This window comes from Mytilus californianus, unplaced genomic scaffold, assembly GCF_021869535.1.
Source record: "Mytilus californianus isolate M0D057914Y unplaced genomic scaffold, xbMytCali1.0.p SCAF_4, whole genome shotgun sequence".
NCBI lineage: Eukaryota > Metazoa > Mollusca > Bivalvia > Mytilida > Mytilidae > Mytilus > Mytilus californianus.
The window spans coordinates 68795613-68819267 of record NW_026262690.1 but is presented as its reverse complement, the minus strand read 5'-3'; the positions used below and the strand labels follow the sequence as shown (position 1 = coordinate 68819267).

Genomic DNA, 23655 nt, shown 5'->3' with positions numbered 1-23655 from the left:
TACCTTTCTCTGATTTTGTTATTTATTTGATATGTTTTCTTTTGCAGAAAAACAGAACTCCAGAACACAGTCTGAAATACAGTACAAACAGGAGTTCATAAGAGGAATTCCATCTCATGCTACTCTTCCTAGGTCCTATAGTAAAAAACAAAACAAAAGAAGAGGATGGTTTCCATTTGGTGGGAAGCAGAAATCCAAAACATGATCATGATAGATCTCTTTCTAAGGATGATAAAATCAGAATCATGATTCACTATATGGATTATGAATAAGATCAGCTGACAAGACAGATCGAACTACTGAACAGGACTTGTATGATGGAAAATGTGACCAAAGGGAGATAAATCAAATATTATACATTTAAGTGATCAAAGCATAGAATGTGTGATAGAACACGACTTGTGACATACCATTTTTGTGTAAAGATCTGATACCTCTGTTTTTCCATAACCAAATACTAACAAATATTTTCTAACAATTTATAGTATATAATGATGATAATTTTCTTTAAAGATATGTCACATTTCATATGGTGCTCTTGATATATTCGTCATCAATCATTATTCCATTTTATGAAAAGTTATCATCAAAGTGCTAATTCATGTCAGAAATCAAATAATTGTAGGATTAATTTATTGTTGTAAATGACCAAGTCATGTTATTTTTTGTGTCACTGCTATAAATTTTGTCTTTGTGAAGTCATTAATACTTTTTTCTGTATCTAATTGACTCCAAGAGTAAATTTTTGTATAATCATTCTATAAATGAAAATAAAAGGTAGATAGATACTTCATCATTTTCGCTCATTTTCGAATACATATTCATTTTAGTGTTGAAGTTTTATCCTCTTTTATTTTTGTACCTTCGATTGCTGACCTATTGATAGATTTAAATGGAAAATATTAATTGTCTTATTTTACTGTAAAATAAGCTTTTGATTGTAATCCTTTATTTAAATGTTTAGCCTTTGACCAAAATGATAATATTTCTTGCTATCAAACCAAAGTGATAACATTTCCAACTAGTACAATACATCAGATTAAACAAATTAGAAAATTCCAAATGAGTGAGAATGTATCTCAGGCACATTCTATCTATTGTGTAGTTCATTAACATTATGATCTCATATTCATTTATTTCCATATATTTGCTCATGATAATTACTTTGCACAGGCTGAGGAAGAATGTCACAAAATCAAATCACCAAATTTTCAATTTATTTCAGCACTAAAAAAAAATGGAAATGTTAGTTGGTAATATATTGCTTTTACAGAGGAAACAATATTTTTTTTTATGAAAGTAAAACACATCTCATGAAACTGAAAGATTTTTTTAATCTTAGCCTGTGCAAATTTAATAAGTTATAACTCTAGTCTTGAGTTCCAGTTTTATGTGATTAATTATATTTGTAAATTTTAGAGCTTTGTATATATAATGAATTAGTGCTTTGTAGTGACCCTGAGATTGACTCTCAATAGAAAATTTAAGCGAGTATATTATATTTGAAGATGTATAAATTGATTGATAGAAATATTATATATTACTGCTGTTAATAGGCAGAAGCAAGATAGAAAATGTAATGAAAGAAAAGTAAAAAATCACAAAATTAAAGTTGTGTTATTGTTCATTTATACCCCCTGTTAGCAAAGTGGGAAGTGTATAGTAATCATAGAGTCTGTTCATTATCTGTTTGTTTGCTCATCCCTCCACACTTGGTACAGGTAACTCATCCTAAGGTGCTGACTGGATTTCCCTAAACAACAATGAAACATTGGAAGAACTCTTTTTAGCTCACCTGGCCCAAAGGGCCAAGTGAGCTTTTCTCATCACTTGGCGTCTGTCGTCAGGCGTCCTGTGTCCTGCGTCCGTCGTCCGTAAACTTTTACAAGAATCTTCTCCTCTGAAACTACTGGGCCAAATTTGACCAAACTTGGCCACAATCATCATTAGGGTATCGAGTTTAAAAAATGTGTCCGGTGACCCGGCCAACCAACCAAGATGGCCACCATGGCTAAAAATAGAACATAGGGGTAAAATGTAGATTTTGGCTTATATCTCTGAAACCAAAGCATTTAGAGCAAATCTGACATGAGGTAAAATTGTTTATCAGGTCAAGATCTATCTGCCCTGAAATTTTCAGATGAATCTGACAACCCATTGTTGGGTTGCTGCCCCTGAATTGGTAATTTTAAGGAAATTTTACCGTTTTTATACGACCGCAAAAATCTGGCGTCGTCCGAAGACACATTGGTTTTCGCACTCTAGCTTTAGTTTAAGTGAATGGATCTCCATGAAATTTTACCATAAGGTTCAATACCACGAAAGGAAGGTTGGGATTGATTTTGGGGGTTATGGTACCAACAGTTAAGGAATTAGGGGCCAAAAAGGGGCCAAAAATAAGCATTTTTGTAACTTTCAGACAATAACTTGTGTGTAAGTGTATGGATCGCTCTGACATTGTACCACAAGGTTCCATAACACAAAGGGAAGGCTGTAATTGATTTTGGGGGTAATTGCCTCAAAATTTTAGGAATTAGGGGCCAAAAAAGGGGCAAAAAACAAGCATTTTTCTAGTTTCATGACAATAACTTGTGTGTAAGTGTTTGGATATTTCTGAAATTGTACTACAAGGTTTCATATCACAAAGGGAAAGCTGGAATTGAGTTCGGGGGTAATTGCCTGAAACGTTTAGGAATTGGGGGCCAAAAATAAGCATTTTTCTAGTTTCAAGACAATGACATGTGTTCAAGTGTAAGGATCTCTCTGAAATTGTACTGCAAGGTACCATACCACAAAGGGAAGGCTGGGATTGAGTTTGGGGGTGATGAATCATAAGGGGGTTCAAAAAATTTGGGGGGGGGGATTTTTTTTTTAATTTTTTTTTCTTTTTTTCCTTTTTTTTTTCTTTTAAAATTTTCCATTTTAAGTTGGTTATTTCTGTTTTATATTTAAAAGCAAATAATAATGATATGGTAGGAGATACACACCAAACAGGATGTGTAAATTTTTATATAATAAGTATTGTGCAATAGCAAGAAATTTTCAATTGCACAGTATTGCACAATAGCAAGAAATCTTCAATTGCACAGTATTGCGCAATCGCAAGAAATCTTCAATTGCACAGTATTGCGCAATAGCAAGAAATATCCAATAGCACAATATTGCGCAATAGCAAGAAATTGTCAATTGTACAGTATTGCGCAATAGCAAGAAATATTCAATTGCACAGTATTGTGCAAAAGAAGATACTTCTTATAAATTGCTTATTTCTTGATCAATTTCAATGGGGTTTTATTCTTGAATTCTTGGGGTTCTTTAATATGCTGAATATAACCGTGTATTAAGTTTTTGGATTTTGGGCCCCGTTTTTAAATTGGTCCACATTGAGGTCCAAAGGGTCCAAAATTTAACTTTGTTTGATTTCATCAAAAATTGAATTATTGGGGTTCTTTGATATGCCGAATCTAACCGTGTATTTAGATTCTTAATTTTTGGTTCCGTTTTCAAATTGGTCTACATTAAGGTCCAAAGGGTCCAAAATTAAACTTAGTTTGATTTTAACAAAAATTGAATTTTTAGTGTTCTTTGATATGCTGAATCTAAACATGTATTTAGATTTTTGATTATGGGCCCAGTTTTCAAGTTTGTCCAAGTTGGGGTCCAAAATTAAACTTTGTTTGATTTCAACAAAAATTGAATATATGGGGTTCTTTGATATGCTGAATCTAACCATGTATTTAGATTTTTGGGCCCCATTATCAACTTTGTCCACATTGAGGTCAAAAGGGTCCAAAATTAAACTTTGTTTGATTTCATCAAAAATTGAATTCTTGGGGTTCTTTGATATGCTGAATCTAACCATGTATTTAGATTTTGGATATTGGACCATAATAGGTGAATGTCCAATTTAAAATTTTTAAGTTCTTAGACCACATTTATTCTGTGTCAGAAACCTATGCTGTGTCAAATATTTAATCACAATCCAAATTCAGACCTGTATCAAGCTTGAATGTTGTGTCCATACTTGCCCCAACTGTTCAGGGTTCGACCTCTGCGGTCGTATCAAGCTGCGCCCTGCGGAGCATTTTATTGGTTATTATCTTGAATATTATTATAGATAGAGATAAACTGTAAACAGCAATAATGTTCAGCAAAGTAAGATTTACAAATAAGTCAACTTGACCAAAATGGTCAGTTGACCCCTTAAGGAGTTATTGCCCTTTATAGTCAATTTTTAACCATTTTTCGTAAATTTTTGTAATCTTTTACAAAAATCTTCTCCTCTGAAACTACTAAGACAAATTTAACCAAACTTGTCAATAATCATCATTAGGGTATCTAGTTTAAAAAATGTGTCCGATGACCCTGCTCGCGAACCAAGATGGCCAACATGGCTAAAAAATAGTACATAGGGTAAAATGCAGTTTTTTGGCTCATATCTCTGAAATCAAAGCATTTAGAGCAAATCTGACAGGTTAAAATTGTTCATTAGGTCGAGATCTATCTGCCCTGAAATTTTCAGACCAATCAGGCAACACGTTGGGTTGCTGCCCCTGAATTGGTAATTTTAAGAAAATTTTGCAGCTTTTGGTTATTATCTTGAATATTATTATAGATAGAGATAAACTGTAAACAGCAATAATGTACAGCAAAGTAAGATCTACAAATAAGTCAACTTGACCAAAATGGTCAGTTGACCCCTTAAGGAGTTATTGCCCTTTATAGTCAATTTTTAACCATTTTTCGTAAATTTTTGTAATCTTTTACAAAAATCTTCTCCTCTGAAACTACTAAAACAAAATTTAACCAAACTTGTCCACAATCATCATTAAGGTATCTAGTTTAAAAAATGTGTCCGATGACCCTGCCCGTGAACCAAGATGGCCGACATGGCTAAAAAAAGAACATAGGGTAAAATGCAGTTTTTGGCTCATATCTCTGAAACCAAAGCATTTAGAGCAAATCAGACAAGGATAAAATTGTTCATTAGGTCAAGATCTATCTGCCCTGAAATTTTCAGACCAATCAGGCAACACGTTGTTGGGTTGCTGCCCCTGAATTGGTAATTTTAAGAAAAATTTTCAGCTTTTGGTTATTATCTTGAATATTATTATAGATAGAGATAAACTGTAAACAGCAATAATGTACGGCAAAGTAAGATCTACAAATAAGTCAACATGACCAAAATTGTCAATTGACCCCTTAAGGAGTTATTGCCCTTTATAGTCAATTTTTTACAATTTTCATAAATTTTATAAATTTTTGTAAATTTTTACAAAATATTTTCCACTGTAACTACTGGGCCAAGTTCATTAAAGATAGAGATAATTGTAAGCAGCAAGAATGTTCAGTAAATTAAGATCTACAAACACATCAACATCACCAAAACACAATTTTGTCATGAATCCATCTGTGTCCTTTGTTTAATATGCACATAGATCAAGGTGAGCGACACAGGCTCTTTAGAGCCTCTAGTTTCATAACACCATTGTACATTTCTTTTTTTATTTGAAACTGATTTTGTTTGGGGTGGGTGGGTGGTACCTGTGCTACCTATGGATAAAGCAGGTCTTGTAACAGCTCCACTCTGTCCATCACTCAATCCATCAGTCTGTAAGACCTTGGGTAAAAAGTTTTCATGGCTTCTTTGAAAGGGAATGGTTTAATATTTTGTGTACAGCTTGGTAATGTTAAGTTGTAGTGTTTAATCAATTTTAACATCTGCTGTACAGCCACTTTTCTGTTTGCTGATAGTTTGGAATTTGACAACACTCATAGGAAAGGGAAAATTTTCAACAAAGCTTTCTTGGCTTCAATGAAAGGGAATGATCAGTTATAGTGGGGTATATATGTTACCTCAATCAATTGCATGTGTAATGCAGATCCAGACCTGGTATTGGTCTTATTTCCCAAAGCATAGTCGCCGCAAAATAGCCTTTTGTGCTGATGCGGCGTAAAGCAATCACCAATCAATCAATCAATCAAAAAGCATAGCATGAATTATGCCACATCTGCACACTTGACAAAAGGTGGTAGACATTTTTTATCTATTTCTCCTAAACCAATACCTGGATTTTCAGTTATGGAGAGGGTGCTATGAACTTGTTGGCTCTGCTAAAGTTTTTTCTGCAACATCCTTTGTGGTAGAGTGATCACCTAGATAGCAAGATTAAACCTGTCTTAAAAATTTGTATTTGCTGCATCTCTGCTAAGTATATGGCATTTATGAGCAAGAGAAATGACTGGTCAGCTTGGAGTTGAAAAAATGGTTCTGGGTATAATGACATGTCTTCCTGTGGATTCTTGAATATACAAATATGTATAATAAAAGGTTCACTGAACCCACATGATATACTTATAGACGATCTTGGAAAGTATATGAAGCTATAAGCAGAAAATGATCAACTAAACAAGTTATGCTACTATGGATTCAAACTTGCACACTGAAATTCAGAAATGCTTGTGTGCAGTTATTATTGCCATTGTTTAGTATGAAACACAAATGCAATATTTTTTATTGCAATTTGAGTACTGCTACATACAAATAATGCTTTCATAATTATAAATGTGAGTTTTTATGCCCCTGTTGCAGTGGAGGGGGCAGTAAGTGATACCCTTGTTCGTCTGTACGTCCTGAAATTGGTTTTCGTTCTCTAACTTGAGTTTGCCTCACCTAAATGTTATGAAACTTACACACAATGCTGATTACCACAAAACACAGATCAAGTTTGAATTTGGGTGGCATCAGTTTTACCATTCAATTCATTGCCCTTTATAAATGGAAAAAATGCTGACTTTTTCGTTTCCATTCTCTAACTTAAGTTTGCCTCAACCAAATGTTATGAAACTTATACACAATACTTATTACCACAAAACTCAAATCAAGTTCAAATTTGGGTGGCTTCACTTTTACTGTTCTTGAGTTATGTCCCTTTATAAATGGAGAAATTGCTGAATTTTTTCGATTCCATTCTCTAACTTATGTTTGCCTCAACCAAATGTTATGAATCTTATACACAATGCTTATTACCACAAAACTCAGATCAAGTTCAAATTCGCCATTTAATTTTTCAACACCTTTCTCAAGAGTTTATTGCCTTTTAAAGAAGACAAATATTCGTGCAGGTGAGACATATTTGAGTGTCAACTGTTTTGGTATTCTAGCTAACATGGTAACAATCCACAGAAAGATATGCCACTAGTGGCATACTTTATTGTTATTCTGAACCAGTTTGATATGGCTCTCACTCCTAAATGCTTCATAGCCTTAAATATGCAAATACCAACATTAAAGTTTGACTCAACCAGAGGTTGAAATGACAACATCCTGAACTGCAGACAGACATTCTACCAGAGACCACAGAGTTGATGACTTGGTATGAAGATGCATCTAGTGAGGTGTGATATTGCAATATCAAATAATAAGTCTCAATTAATCAAAATTTCAAAATGTTCATTTGCTTTTTATAAAAATTTTATTTAGTGGCTGTGGTTAGGTTATACGTCTGACCTTGTTGATATAATTGACCAACAATTTTATAACTCTGAATGGTTATGCATCTAACTGATTCCAATCCTTGTGTGTTATTATTGGATGGTATATTATTTTGAAAATAAAGATTCTTTCTTGGCAAAATCACTTAAAATTATATCATCTCCCTTGTCAAACAATATCTCGAAAAATATTACTGAATCCAAATAACAAATATCTGGTTGTTCTTCTGGCTTTTAGCAGTGATTGATGTAAATTTAGTGATAACCAGTAGAAATTTATCGATTGATATTGGTTGCTTAATGTCCATTGGCAAACATTTAATACTTAATAAAGCATACTTAAATTACTTTCTCATATCAAAGGAACGTCTACTGACATAATAGTTCAAATAAAACAAGTCACATACAGTCAATTGCCATATCAAACCTCTAAGATTAAAGAAGAATAAATTTATGAGATAAAAGCCTGTTTTAAAAATCATGTAACTAAATAACTAGTAAAAGAATAAAGAGTGCTTTCAGCTGTTTATTATAATCTTTATATAATATATGTTATAATTTAATGATAACATTTAATAAATACAAAAAGAGTGATAAAACAATTAATAGCATACAACTATAAACATCAGTCATGACATATTCAAATATTATTCTAATATAAAACAATTAAAAAAATTGAGGTAGATAAATGAAATAGTAGCACCAATCTAGAACAGATGGACTAATCTTGATTTTCTTTAAAGTGCTATCTTGTTTGAAAACTTGTAACATTCCAGTATAATATATTTTGTCATTCTGGACTAAACACAGTCTATAAACTGCAATATGACCTTCAGTAAAAGGACTTGTTGAAAAACGAATACACCAATCAATGTGATTCAATAAATCAATATGATAAAAATACATTTCAGATATATAAAGATTGTCAAAGTGCTTTTAAATTAAGAAAATACTGATCTATATAAAATATGACAGCAATAAAATTACGTAAATTATGAAAAATTAAAAATGTTAAAATAACATTTATCTTCTATGCATAATAAGACTAATAATATTCCATAAAGTTGAAAAAAATGAATATAATGAAATGAAAGATATATAAGAAAAATGCACCTTTAAAATCAGTTTTTAAAATTTGATTAGAACTTAAATTCATTAAAGAAATGTGATTTAAATATACTTTATTGGAAATGAAAATAAAACATAGATCATCAACTGTGTATTATATAAAATCAAATATTCAAAGGTTAAAATTAATATAAACATGAAATTAAAATAATTTGATTAAACTTTCTTTAAAAAGATTAATAGTAAACTCCATTCTTTTATTTTTTTGATAGGATGAAAACCTCAACATACATATAATTTGTAGTTCCAAACTTAAATATTAAAATGAAAAAGAACTTACATTAAACACGATTAAAAAGTTCTTTCTATAAAAGTTACAAATATTGTTATTCATACTTAAAAACATGAACAATTAATACAACAGGTCAATACACTGATTCACAATTAAAAAATTCGTAAGGGTTCCGCGGAACCCAGTGTCTCGCCTCCTTTTTCTGTTAATCACAGGCTCAACAAAAATGAGGAAGTAAATCAATAAAAATATTCCTCTTGATACTATCTTTTGATTGTAAGAAGCTTCTGTCCAAGTTTGGTAAAAATCCAGGATAGTTTATGAATCTAATAAATGTTTAAAAACTTTAACTGCAGACTGAATGTAATGTTAACTGGAAGAAAACAAAATTTCCTTCTAGATACTAGCATTTGATCATTAACAAGCTTCTGTCCAAGTTTGGTAAAAATCCAAAATAGTATAAGAACGTTATTAAAATTTTAAAAACTTTAACCACAGAGTGAATGTGTTGTTTCCTGGCAGAAAATCTAAGTCCATTTAAAAGTCAAATACAGAAAAAATGGATTTATTTTTTTACAAAATTTCCTTCTAGATACTAGCTTTTGATCATAAACAAGCTTCTGTCCAAGTTTGGTACAAATCCAAAATAGTATAAGAAAGTTATTAAAATTTTAAAAACTTTAACCACAGAGTGAATGTGTTGTTTCCTGGCAGAAAATCTAAGTCCATTTAAAAGTAAAATAAGGAAAAAATGGATTTATTTTTTTACAAAATTTTCTTCTGGATACTATCTTATGATCATAAACAAGCTTCTGTCCAAGTTTGGCACAAACTCAGGATAGTTTAAGAAAGTTATTAAAATTTTAAAAACTTTAACCACAGAGTGAATGTAATATTTCCCGGCAGAAAAACTAAGTCCATTATAAGTAAAATACGGAAAAAATTGAATTTTATTTTTACAAAATTTACTTCTGGATACTATCTTATGATCATAAACAAGCTTCTGTCCAAGTTTGGTAGAAATCCAGGATAGTTTAAGAAAGTTATCAAAATTTCAAAAACTTTAACCACAGAGTGAATATTTGTGGACGCCGCCGACGACAACGACGACGACGACGACGCCGACGGAATGTAGGATCGCTATGTCTCGCTTTTTCGACTAAAGTCGAAGGCTCGACAAAAAACACTACCGGTTTATAAAATATTATGAAAGCGTAGTATACTGTTTTGATAATTCATCTAAGGTAGACATAAGTTGTTCATCTTGTGCTGGTGTAGATTTGGACCATGCTAAAGGTAGATGTTTTGATACTGATGTACGATCTGTAAAACAAATAAAGTATGTTTGAGTAAGAACTTAAACATAAAACACAACAGAAAATATACATGATAAAGAACAGCACACAACCCTAAAAACATGACTGTTTAATACATACAGCAATATTTTAACTTCCCTTTTGTCTACAATTTGTTTCATTTTAAAGCTCTTACAAGTAACAAAAATAATCTTTATATAATGACAAAAAAAAAGTTTGTACAAATGACACATGAGATGATCTAAAAATCAGTGCCAATACAATAAACTTTTTGTTAATAAACAGTTTCTTCATCTTAAAAACAAAGGGACAGTGATAAAATTTTGAGTCAACCAAAGTTTAAGCTTACATCAAATCAACCAAGGGGGACAACTCAAATTTCCATTTGGTTAAAATTGTTGATCTGATCACACATTATATACTACTGACCGAGTTTCAACATCAGGACGACAAAATATTTTGACCATGTGGTATTACTAGGCAACCAATTGTAGACAATGAGAGTTGACTGTATATGTCAGTTAATCATATTGAACTCTGACTATCCACTTTTCCCCAAAACAATTTGAAATAAACTAATAAACAAAACAAATTCTTACCTTGAAAAAATAATCCACTAGGTTGTTTAAGTGCTGCATCTGATATGGCTAACCATAATAGTGTATCAGCACCTTGTTCTGGTGTCCGTAACCTGTCCTTCATCTTAGCATGAAAACTTGGCATCGACATTTTAACAGCTAAAAAAAAAATTTCTTTAAAATAACAGCTACAACTCTAAACAACTCTTAAATAATATTAACAATTGCTTGGTAACATTGTTCACAGGAATCTCACTTACTTAACAAGTCTACAAATAAAAAAGCCTTTGGCTAGTTTATTATTAATATTTAACTCAAATAACGAGAGTTGATATTAAAAATATCCAACGAGTTGTTAAACCTATTTCTCTTCAATTCTCATGAGTTGTTGAACCTATTTCTCTTATGGTCAACATGCTCATTGTGTTTAATTAAAAATTCCGTGAATCATTGATCTAGTCTTTTGCACATACCAGTATGATGTCATATGTCCTTTTCCAGCATCAAACTTGAACATCAGACAATTTAAAAGTTTATGAACGCTTCAGAATGTAATAACATTTGACAAAAAAGAAGATTTTCAGCTGAAAAGTGTATATTACTAAATATATCACATATGTCCATTGCCATGGACGAAATTTACAGAGTCTTAACCTTTGTAAGTCATCAATGACCTAACGAATACTAATAGCCAATGGAAATGTCCTAATATGTTGTCATGATGCTGGATAAGCCAATCAAATTAACGCAATTTTCATATTGCTTTTTGGTATCACACTCTGTGCAGTCTGATACGAGAAATATGTCTTCATGCAAGAAATAGATAATAGGTCACAACCATAAGAGAATATAGATTTATCTTATTGAACTCATTTGAACTGTAGGAACAAAATTTTTAGACTTCAAAAAAACAATTGGATATAAATTAGAAAGAGTACACAAATATCCACATGACGCCTACAAAATAATAACTGAAATAATTAAAAAACTAAAATTATACTTGTTTTACATAAATTACCTTACAGGAAACTTACAACTTTTACAAAGTAATCAAACTTTCTTTCTCCACTACTTGGATTTAAGAGAAGAATGCCTTTGTTAGTCTTGTATCATTTTTAATTTTAGTTTCTTGTGTATAATTTGGAGTTTAGTATGACGTCCATTGTCACTGAACTAGTATACATATTTGTTTAGGGGCCAGCTGAAGGACGCCTCCGGGTGTGGGAGTTTCTCACTGCATTGAAGACCCATTGGTGGCCTTCGGCTGTTGTCTGCTCTATGGTCGGGTTATTGTCTCTTTGACAAATTCCCCATTTCCATTCTCAATTTTAAAGTGATAGATATACCTTCTTTTTTTTACTTTAAAAGTAACTGAAATTAACAAATATGGAAGCAGTAATTTCCAATAAGAATTATGTTACCTGGAGTATCAGCCCATCCTGGATGCATACATGAACAGTGTATATTTGGATACTTTTTAGCATACTGTTCTGTCATTACAACTTGTTGTCGTTTATTCTGTGCATAAGCCATGGTGCCATCAAATGGATACATCTGTTCAAACTGTAAGTCCTTTAGATCTAACTTTTGTACTAACATTCCACCAGATGTTACTAATATCTATATAAAAAGAAATGCATACTGTACATTTACGTGTATATTCTTTAGTATTTTAAATCTCAAATAGACTATTCAATTATCTTCAAATAAAAAAAAATAATTTTGAAAAAATAATTCAAAGTTGAAAATACCCAAAATGCTTTCAAGATCAAGAGTGCTGCTACAATAATTATAGAACAAAGTGTTTGAGATATTTTGTACTCATTTTACTTGTGTTCAATGTTGTTGACTCTGTTTCGCAGTTAACATGTGAATCAATTAAATTTTACAATTGGTGTCACATATCAAGAAGTTATTACTTGTAGTTGCTGAGAAAAATGTGACAACAACTATGTATGTACATGATTTTGAAATAAACAAGTTTTTAGCAAACAGATAGAAGTAAAAGAAAAATCACACAGGATGACATAACCAGATGAAATTTTGTGCCATATAATTAGAAGCTATGACTTGTAGTTGTTGAGAAATATGTGACAGAAAATTGTTACGGATAGACAGTAGGACAGAGAGAAATCAGAATACAACCCTCCTTAAAAGCTGGAGTAAAATTTTTCCCATTTAGCAAGAAACAACTTTTTTGCACTATTTTAAAATTAAAATCTTAACCATTAATCCAGGTTTATCCCGCAATTCAGATCTTATTCTGTATTTTTGATCCATATTACACAAATCAGGTAAAATCTAATAAGTACAATTAAAATCAATAGCTTAGTTTTGTGCAAACCTGATAACATTTTTAACCTAGAATTCTACTGTATAAAATGTAGCACTGAATTAGTGCAGCTAGAATCACAAATATATTTTGGTAAATTTGCATACAGAATCCCATTGACTAAATTGACTATCCTCAAATCCTAGTATGTTATGTTGTCTTAAATAGTTTTTTCGGGCTAGCTTTGTCAAATTTTTCTTAAAGCAATAGGTACGTACCACTCTTGGTTTTTCAGCTTTGTTCAGCACAGATAACAATGAGGTTGTTAAAACATGTGCACCTGAAATCAAAAAGTATGAGCTACAGTTGGTGTTATGTTAATACTGAAATGACATCAACCAAAAAATCTGACGGAGAAAGTGTTCTTCAATTTCTCCTTATAAAAGAAAACCTTCATTTAGCTTTTCCGCTTAAAAAATAAAGGTAACTAAGAGTTATTTCAAAACTAACTTAATCTGTAAAATTAACAGTAAGTATATCTGTTTTACAAAAAAAATAATAACTTTTATCTTTCAACATAAAGATATTGATGTTTCTAATTTTTAGTAAAATCTAATACAAACCTAAAGTATTTGTAGCAAAATTTTTCTCCAGTCCATCATCTGTCAACTCTCTTATAATTACCATACAACCTGCATTATTTATCTGTTAAATAAATAAATATGAACATAAAAGTTTGATTAAATTCTATCAAAATAAAGTCAATTAATCAATTGCAAAAGATCCTCATATGTCAATTAGTTTATGGTACTAGATGACATTTATCTGTACAGCTGAAGCCTAATCAAGTTTAATATCGACATTTTGGTAGATGTTCAAGTTTTGCTTCTATCACTTGCAAAAATGGAAACATCCTATTACTGTCTGCTATGTGATAGACATTGATTTTCTACCAGTAGTTATGGTGGTTAAACCCTGGCACTCTAGTGAAATACAACTCTAGATAAAACTGACTATAAAAAAATGTACAATTGTAAAGCATTAAACATTAACCTGCAATGTTTTACTACATACTGCCACTGTCTTATACAGTTAACAAGATCCTTGAATTGTATAACATGGGTCAAGTGATATCCCTTTATTAAGTGCCAATTAAATAAAATGCTTCGCTGAGTGCAGCCTGATACGACCGCAGAGGTCAAACCCTGAACACTTGAGGCAAATTTGGACACAATATTCAAGCTTGATACTGTCTGAATTTGGATTGTGATAAAATTTTTGACATAATATAGGTTTCTGACACAAAATAAATGTGGTCAAAGATCTTATAAATCCATTGCGCAATACTGTGCAATTGAAGATTTCTTCTTGAAACTTTTCAAAAATTCGAAATTTTAAAAATTTTGAAAAAAAAATATGAATCCCTTAAAAAAATTGGGAAAAAAATTCCCCTCCCCCCAAACTTTTTGAAACTCCCCTTGGAGCAATAACCCCAAAACTCAATCTCAGCCTTTCCTTTGTAGTATGGAACCTTGTAGTACAATTTCAGAGAGATCCATACACTAACACACAAGTTATTTTCTGGAAACTAGAAAAAATGCTTGTTTTTAGCCCTTTTTTGTCCCCTAATTCCTACATGTTTGAGGCAATTAACTCCAAACTCAATCCCAGCCTTCCCTTTATTATATGGAACCTTGTGGTACAATGTCAGAGAGATCCATACACTTACACATAAGTTATTGTCTGGAAACTAGAAAAATGCTTGTTTTTGGCCCCTTTTTGGCCCTTAATTCCTAAACTGTTGGCCCCCATAACCCCTAAACGGAATCCCAACCTTCTACTTGTGGTATTAAACATTGTGGTACAATTTCAGAGCAATCGTAATACTTATACACAAGTTATTATCCTGAAACTAGAAAAATGCTTGTTTTTTTGGCCCCTTTTTGGGCCCCTATATTCCAAAACGGTTGGGACCATCATCCCCAAAATCAATCCCAACCTTCCTTTTGTGGTATTGAACCTTCTGAAAAAATTTCATAGAGATCCATTTATTTAAACTAAAGTTATTGTCCGGAAACCAATGTGTCTTCGGACAACGACGCAGACGACATCATACCATTATACGATCCCAAGAAATTTTTTGCGGTCGTATAAAAATCTTTGTAAATAGTGGCACTCAAAAAACATGTATAGGAGAGAAAATAGAAACATCTGTATAGCATAATTCCTTACCAAAACATCTAAGTTTTTCCCAGAGGTTTCAAAGTCTGTAGCAAATTTTGCAATATCTTTTGGCTTGGACATATCTAGTAGATGTAAGAATATATTCTAAAAGAGAAGAAGAAAAAATACATGAATTTGATAATGAAATAGTCAGTAACTTCTTATCTTTTTTTACATGTAAAGGTAAAATAAATTTATCTGTTAGGATAACAAATTTTTCTGACTATATGAATATAGTTTCCATTAAATATTATTTTTAAGTTTAAACACAATTCATTTGCTCAAATTACAAAATGGATGAGACATAAGTAAATAAAACTAATAAAGTCTTTTCCAAAATAAATTAAATTCTATTACTAACCAACTTACTGACACCTGCAATCTTACCTGGTTTCCTGTTGCTTCTGATATTTCTTTTCTGGCATCTTCTCCTCTTATTGAGTCTCTACACACCATATGAACTATTCCACCTAAACAGAAATTTCTAAATTATACATAGACAAAAAAAGCAACCTGTATCAAAATTTACTAGTACATGTAGCTTGATTGTACAAGAATAGAATTTGTAATATTGTATTGATGTTTGAACAACAGTCTCCTTACATCAGTTCCAAAGCAAGACTGTGGAAGTAAATCAACCCCCCAAAGCTGATTATGAATTCTTTTAAAATTCTCAAAACTCATTTGCAAAATCATTGTGTATAACTCAATAGAGCTAATATAGCCTTATTGAGCAATATACACTCAAATTGTACATTTTCTAAACCCATTCTGCACCATAATCCTTTCCAACTACTAGTCTGAAGACAAATATTCTGACATTTTTTAATGTGTTTAAACAAATTTTGCAAATACTTACTAGTCCGAACAAAATTTTACTAGTCTGGGGCATCAGATTAGTGGCTAACGGTACAGACTAGGACCTGTTATTGGTCCCATTTAAGACTAGTAAATGGCCAAATGAAAATGAGAAGCAAGAATGATCTTTTAATCTTATTCAGTTGGATGGCATAGTTAACATATCTTTAAATATATATACAACTCTAAAATTGTGAAGTTTATCTCTAACTGACCTCTTTTGGCAATGGCTAAAGCAGTACATTTTCCTATCCCACTGTTAGCTCCTGTTATCATAAAACTTTTACCAGTGACATCAACATCAAGATCACCAGGTCGGAAACTTCTACTAGCATTTAAGTATCCTTGTCTGAAAAACAAAGTATAAGAAATGTAAATTCAGCATAACAAAATATCTGAAATGATGAATGATTATTTGCATAAACCAGTTTATATTGATGCATTTGATAATGTATGGAATTCAATCTAGTATTGGGGAAAAGAGATCTTCGGTGCATATATATATTAAACAATAATACAAGAAATAAAAAAAACACAAATCAAAGAATCATAGCTAAAAAAAAACTCATAGCTTCAGGAAGACCAAAAACAATCCTAGCACTTAGCAAAGAAGTACCATTTTAAATTCACAAAAAGTTCTAAATTTATCAAAACATCATGCAAGGACAGATGGAAGAAATAGTATAACCATTTTTCTCTTGACTGAACAGTCTATAACTGTAGAATCAAATTATAACCATACTACACCTCAAACAAAGGAGATTACAGTCTGATTTGTTAATGGAAGTGTTAAAAGTTTTAACAAATCTACATGTTCGAATCTGACTTTGTTTGAAACTTTGAACTCTTAGATTTCTCTCCTGGAAATAATGTTTAGATGTATTACATGTACATTCAGAAACCAAATTACATATATGTACAATATCTTAATATCATTGAGGTACTCCTGAGTAGGAAAACTAATATATTCAATCTATAAACTACTAACATAACCTTTGTCTGAATAACTTTTCAGTTTTCAGAAAAAAAATTAATATTCCAATTTTTTTTAAATTTATGATATGAGCTGCCTCAGATAGAATTCAACCTTGTGCAAGTGCACCTATACATGTACATATGACTTTGATAGATTTTGGAACATTAAAATACGAAATATAAAATGAATTTTGGTATGATTTGTAGGGTTCTTATATCAACTCAATTTTCAAACAGTTACAGACTTTGCATTGAGATATGTTCAACCTGAAATTAAACAGATGTATTGATATTCATTTGCATAAGGTTTCTATCCAACGCAACTCATATATTTCTTTGGAAATCTTACATCTTCCTTTCAGTACAAATATGCTAGTTGTAGAAAGACAGATGCTGACCTCCATGCTTTTAAGTTTGGAAAAAATAACGTATTACATCTTCCATGGTTTAACAATCTGTTTAAGCTATGACATTTTTTTCATGTAATTTACATTAAACCAAATTGTACATTATAATATTAGTTTTGATTCAATTTACAAATTATCATACATACTTAGTATATTCTTTCAGTCCTTTCATAAACCAAACAGAAGTTCTGTATATAGACATGATTTCTCGTTTAATAGATCGTTTAGCTAAAAAATAAAAATACTATAAATGAAAAATGTAAGAGTAACAACTTTTACATTTTACTCAAAAATCATGATTTTTAATCAAATTAATTTAAACTTTCTACTAAAGAACTTAATAACTGATCATTGCTAAATCTATCAATTATTCATACTTGTTCTTGCAGCCATGATGATCTGAACTCTAGTGTAGTGGGGTGCTGTTGTACATCTATATATATGCAGTGAAGCATCAGCTTTAATATGGCATGTTTTGACAAAGCAATCAATTTTTAATCCAATTAAGGTGAATTTAAATCTTATGACAGAAGATTATCAAACTAATGTCCTCAGGTAGATTGTGTCATTAATTAATTTATTAAACTGACCACTTTTCATTGTAATCAAGGTAAATTATTTATTTGGTGTCTTCAACCCAAGCCAACATTTGAAAAATATATATTCAACCTACGCCTACAAACAAAACACAATAGGTGTTGTTATAACAATTAATAATTAATTACAGGTAAAATACAGTCAGTATTTTAAAGCTTTAAAACTTACTCCTTTAGAATAAAACAACAACAGTTAAATACTTGCAAAATTATATTGCAGTAAAAATATGATATATGAAAAAAAAAGAAGATAAAAATATTACAATAGAACACTCTTGTTTGGTAAAATACTTCCAAAATTTTGTTGTTCTAGATATGCAATTAAAAACAAGAAATGATTGTAACAGGATGCTGTTACGAAGTCTCCCAAACGAAGCTCCCATAATTCGTAATTCCCAGGGTCGCTTGACATTAGGCAACGTCCAGTGAAAATTGGTTTGGTCCAGTAAAGTTATATGCATTAGTGATGCCTGGGGACTAACCTTGTATATCATTCAAATCATCTTGGCATGACACACCAGAATATAAATGGTTTAGGGGTGGGGATCTCGACCATTTACAAGATACTAGAACATTGGGGGTGGGGAGGAACCCCTGGGGACTGGCCCTATACTTCATTCAAATGTTCATTACATGACGAACAGGAATATATATGGTTTAGGGGTGGGGATCTCAACCATTTACAAGATATTAGAACATTGGGGGTGGGGGGAACCCCTGGGGACTGACCGTATACGTCATTCAAATGTTCAAGACATGACAAATAGGAATATATATGGTTTAGGGGTGGGGATCTCAACCATTTACAAGATATTAGAACTTTCTCAAATGGCAGGGGGTCGGGATGACCCCTGGGGACTAACCCTGTATATCATTCAAACCATCTTCGCATGACAAACCAGAATATATATGGTTTAGGGGTGGGGATCTTGACCACTTACAAGGTATTAGAACTTTCTTAAATGGCAGGGGGTGGGGGTGACCCCTGTGGACTAACCCTGTATGTCATTTGATGTGCTTTATCATGACAAACCAGAATATATATGGTTTAGGGGTGGGGATCTCGACCATTTACAAGATATTAGAACTTTCTCAAATGGCAGGGGGTCGGGATGACCCCTGGGGACTAACCCTGTTTATCATTCAAACCATCTTAGCATGACAAACCAGAATATATATGGTTTAGGGGTGGGGATCTTGACCACTTACAAGATATTAGAACTTTCTTAAATGGCAGGGGGTGGGGGTGACTCCTGGGGACTAACCCTGTATTTCATTTGATGTGCTTTTTCATGACAAACCAAAATATATATGGTTTAGGGGTGGGGATCTCGACCATTTACAAGATATTAGAACTTTCTCAAACGGCAGGGGGTGGGGATGACCCCTGGGGACTAACCCTGTATATCATTCAAACCATCTTAGCATGACAAACCAGAATATATATGGTTTAGGGGTGGGGATCTTGACCACTTAGAAGATATTAGAACTTTCTTAAATGGCAGGGGGTGGGGTGACCCCTGGGGACTAACCCTGTATTACATTTGATGTGCTTTATCATGACAAACCAGAATATATATGGTTTAGGGGTGGGGATCTCGACCATTTACAAGATATTAGAACTTTCTCAAATGGCAGGGGGTCGGGATGACCCCTGGGGACTAACCCTGTATATCATTCAAACCATCTTAGCATGACAAACCAGAATATATATGGTTTAGGGGTGGGGATCTTGACCACTTACAAGGTATTAGAACTTTCTTAAATGGCAGGGGGTGGGGGTGACCCCTGGGGACTAACCCTGTATTTCATTTAATGGGTTTTATCATTTAGAACGTTTTCAATTAAAAAGATTGTGTCTATCACAAACGGTTTTCAATTTATAATCATTTGAAAATTTAAAAAAATAGAATCCCATAGGGTTCTATAGTAAAACCCTCTTTTCTTTTTGCCCCTCAAAGTACCCCTTTATAAACCCCATTGCACAAACAAAACCCTGATTGCACCACTAGACATGTTAGTCTAACATATTGTGAAACCCTAAGTTAATCTGACAAGCGGTTTTGGAGAACGGGTGCGGACAAGTTCAAATTTAAAAGCGGCGGAAGAAGAAGAAGAAGAAGAAGAAGAAGAATAATAATAATAATAAGAACTGAGCAAAAACAATAAGTCTTCCCAAACTTCGTTTGGGAGACTTAATAAATGGGGAATGTGTCCATGGGACACAGATGATGCCCCCGCTTGCATTATGCCATATCACATAAAGTTATAAAGGGACATAACTGAAGAACAGTAAAAGTGACGCTACCCAAATTTGTACTTGATCTGAGTTTTGTGGTAATAAGCACATACAAGATTTGCTTACTTATGACTAATAGCTGAGTATCCAAGCTAAAAAGTGTATTAAATCTGACGTATCTAAATTTAAATTTTATTTTGAAAAGGTGCTTTATTATTTTTGGTAACCATATATAAATAAACTGCTTCGCTGAGCGCAGCTGGATACGCCTGCAGAGGTCCAACCCTGAACACTTGGGGCAAAAATTCGGGAGGGCCAATCAAAATTGTCCTGTTCCAAGTATCCTCGATGATTGGAAGTTCGTTACCCTAACTCGAAACGAAAGAAAAAAATCACAAATTTGGAGCAAATATTATCAACTGTAAATGTAAATATTCTTTACTTATTTGCAAACAGTCTGATACATTTAATTGATGAATAGCTTCAGAAACATGGTCAATCTTTCTATGTTTCATGTTGTGACCCGATTCCGTAAAATAAGTAGACATACTTGTAAGTTCGTGACCTTTGTCTTTGGAGGTGGCTTTTGTGCATGTGCAACAATATATAGGTCAGGCCTACTGTATTATGTATTTGAACATTACAGAATAAATTTGAGATCAAATAACAAATGAATATCTTGAAAAAAAAGAGAAATTATGACATACTAACTTTTTATTCTCCCTACAAAGATTATTCTAATTTTTACACGTGACTTTGAATGGTCAATAGGAAAGTCAAGATTTAAACACTTTAAACACCTTAAAGATAAATATAACGATGTCACAATGTCATTAATGCATCAAATTATTTTTTCATGCAATTTGCATTCAATGGCATAGGATCAAATTACTTTTACGAGCCAATATTCGGCAGGTTTTGTTTTCATCAAAATATATCAAATCATTTTCTGATCTTAAAAAATCCGCTCACATACAGACTTTAAAAAATAATACTCTTGGCCTTAAAAAAGGGAATAAGAGGCTGTATAACCTAAAAATAGATGATGACTCATTGTTGAGATGTCAATAACATTGCTGAAAGGATTTTCCCAAGAATTCAACGAAATTCTAGGAGAGGAATAAAACAGTAGTAGCGGAAATAGACGTTTAAACAAATAATATGCTAGAACATACACAACTTCTTTTTTTCAAGCCGATATTAGTGAAAATGCATTGAAAAATATTTGGTTAAGTTTTTTGAAGTAGCACGTTGCCGATAATAAATACTTTTGCATGACGTCACGAATAAAGTGGAAATCCCCAAATGTCACAAACTTGCAAGCATAACGAACTTGCAATCATCGACGATACCTTAATTCGTTTTTGATTCCGTGTCCTGAACAGAGTCTCTGAGGTCGGCCAAATTTTCAGAAAAATTGTCGCTCCGGACACAGAATCTCAAATTCTTGAAATGGGATTACATTATACCAGAAGTCCATTACTAGTATAAATGGACTTCTGATTATACTTGTAATTTGCAGTGCCAGTGCCAGTGGTGATACATATTGACAATAAAGTTTTCATCAGAGATGTTCTTACTTATGATATAATAATATTCCTAAAACTTGATTTACTGCCAGGATTAAAGACAATTACAGCTTAATACTGCTCTGCAACTTATGTAACAATCGTCATGTTTACCTGTCTGTAGACTGGTTCCCGATCGCAATATTCAGTATGTTACACATATACTAGGCTATCAGCTAATACCTGGAACGTAGTACCGGGAAACAGGATAACCTGTCTGCAACCCGATGTGTAAAACGTCACAAATTGTGCGTTCTAAAATACAACTCCAAACCATATATTTCTGAACTAAAATAGGAAACAAACGGTCGATAAAATGTTCATCTTGTCTTGATCTTGTTTTCACGGTTTCATAATGCCGAAAGATAAAAGTTGGCTGGGAATAAAAACAAGAGAAAATGCAGTTTTCTAAATATTGCAATTAAAATTCAAATATTATTAAACTTTTTTTAAAACGATACATACAGAGTGTGGCTATAAATATTTGCCACTTTGGATTTTTCACTATATATTTCATATAAAACTAAGTTTTTTCAAAACAATATTTTGGGGTCCTTTCTGGTCCGATTTTAAGCAATTTGATACCAATAGAAGCAGAATAGTCACAGATTTCTTTGTTTACTTGGTTGTATTTTTGTTGTCGAGCATTTTCATTTTCTCAGTGAGATAAACACAAATATTTTTTTCTGTTCAGAAATTTGTTACATATTTCAACCAAATTAAATTGTAAAACATTATTATACGTGTTCACACCAAGAGAAAACAAAAACAAAAGCATCTGCAGACAAAACTTTGACCAAATTCTGCATCTTTCACTGAACACATTATTTGTAAAATTCCAACCAGAAATGCCTTAAACCTGGGAACAGTATATCTAATGTTCCTGCTTAAACATATATATATATTTTTAATGTGTATTTATATGAATAATATAGCAAATAAATGTAGGAGACGAATATTTTGGCCATGTACTGTATGCGCAAGATTCCTTTGCATGGTTATGCAACCTTGGAATAGTCTACTATGTTATGTCCCTGATACAACTAACAGCACTTTATTATGTGCTTGGACTGGAAAATTTTCTGATGATAAATATATTGAGATAAAAACATGAGAAACAAATACAATTATTATTTTCAGAAAGAAAAAGAAAAATGTTGTCACTAAAAGTCACCCTACATTACTGTAAAAATTGTCCAGACAACACTTAATAAAACGTTTGCTTATTTAAGTTATCATTCAACACTGTAAGTATGTCAACAGAAGAAATGGGATCACCGTACGTTTTGTCCTTCTATATCATAAAATAGAACAATTTCCTGTAGATCCCTTTATCAATATTTAATCTCTCAGTTACTTCCCCTTAACGTGCTAAGTTTTGAAAAATATCTATCTTTGTAAAAATATGAATAATAATAAGATAAAACCACATAATTGATCGAATGATTGGCGTTTAACTCCACTTCAGCAATATTTTGCTTTTTTGTGGCTGTCATTTTTATTGGTGAAGAAAGCCAGACTGCCCGCAGAGATCCACAGACCTTCGCTAGGGAAACTGATAATCATAATCAATTAAAATTGAGTCGAGCCTGGGACTATTTACTAAGTATAATAGTCCCAGGTCGAGTGCACCTGACATGCGCAGGATTTGAACTCACATCAGTGCAACTACTTCGACCATTGGGCCACCGCATCGAGGCTTCTTACAACCACATACATTTGTTCATTTTAATCAATATTTTCATTTGTAAATCGAATTCCTGCATCCA

At 32.2% G+C, this 23655-nt stretch overlaps 2 protein-coding genes across 8 annotated transcripts in view; one reads left to right on the top strand and one right to left on the bottom strand.

Moving 5' to 3' along the window:
* Positions 1-1611, top strand: part of LOC127698633 (rho guanine nucleotide exchange factor 4-like) — a 91671-nt gene extending 90060 nt beyond the window's left edge. For all 6 annotated transcript variants that reach the window (XM_052202187.1, XM_052202188.1, XM_052202190.1 and 3 more), the window contains one exon: positions 48-1611. In XM_052202187.1, coding sequence (XP_052058147.1) covers positions 48-205 — 158 coding nt within the window. In that variant the 3' untranslated portion in view covers positions 206-1611. The remainder of the gene's footprint in view (positions 1-47) is intronic.
* Positions 1612-10038: 8427 nt separating this feature from the next.
* Positions 10039-22132, bottom strand: LOC127698689 (dehydrogenase/reductase SDR family member 12-like). Of its 2 annotated transcripts, none has more exons than XM_052202315.1 (10): positions 22100-22132; positions 17630-17711; positions 16317-16450; positions 15631-15713; positions 15253-15348; positions 13644-13725; positions 13299-13360; positions 12170-12368; positions 10770-10907; positions 10039-10177 (listed from the first exon to the last, which is right to left on the bottom strand). In XM_052202315.1, exons 2-10 carry the CDS (start codon positions 17683-17685, stop codon positions 10059-10061), a joined length of 969 nt encoding a protein of 322 aa, XP_052058275.1. In that variant the 5' UTR covers positions 17686-17711; positions 22100-22132; the 3' UTR covers positions 10039-10058. The 2 variants fall into 2 exon arrangements, with proteins under 2 accessions (XP_052058275.1, XP_052058273.1); XM_052202313.1 differs by lacking the exon at positions 22100-22132 and adding an exon at positions 21899-22007.
* Between the last annotated feature and the right edge of the window lie 1523 nt (positions 22133-23655).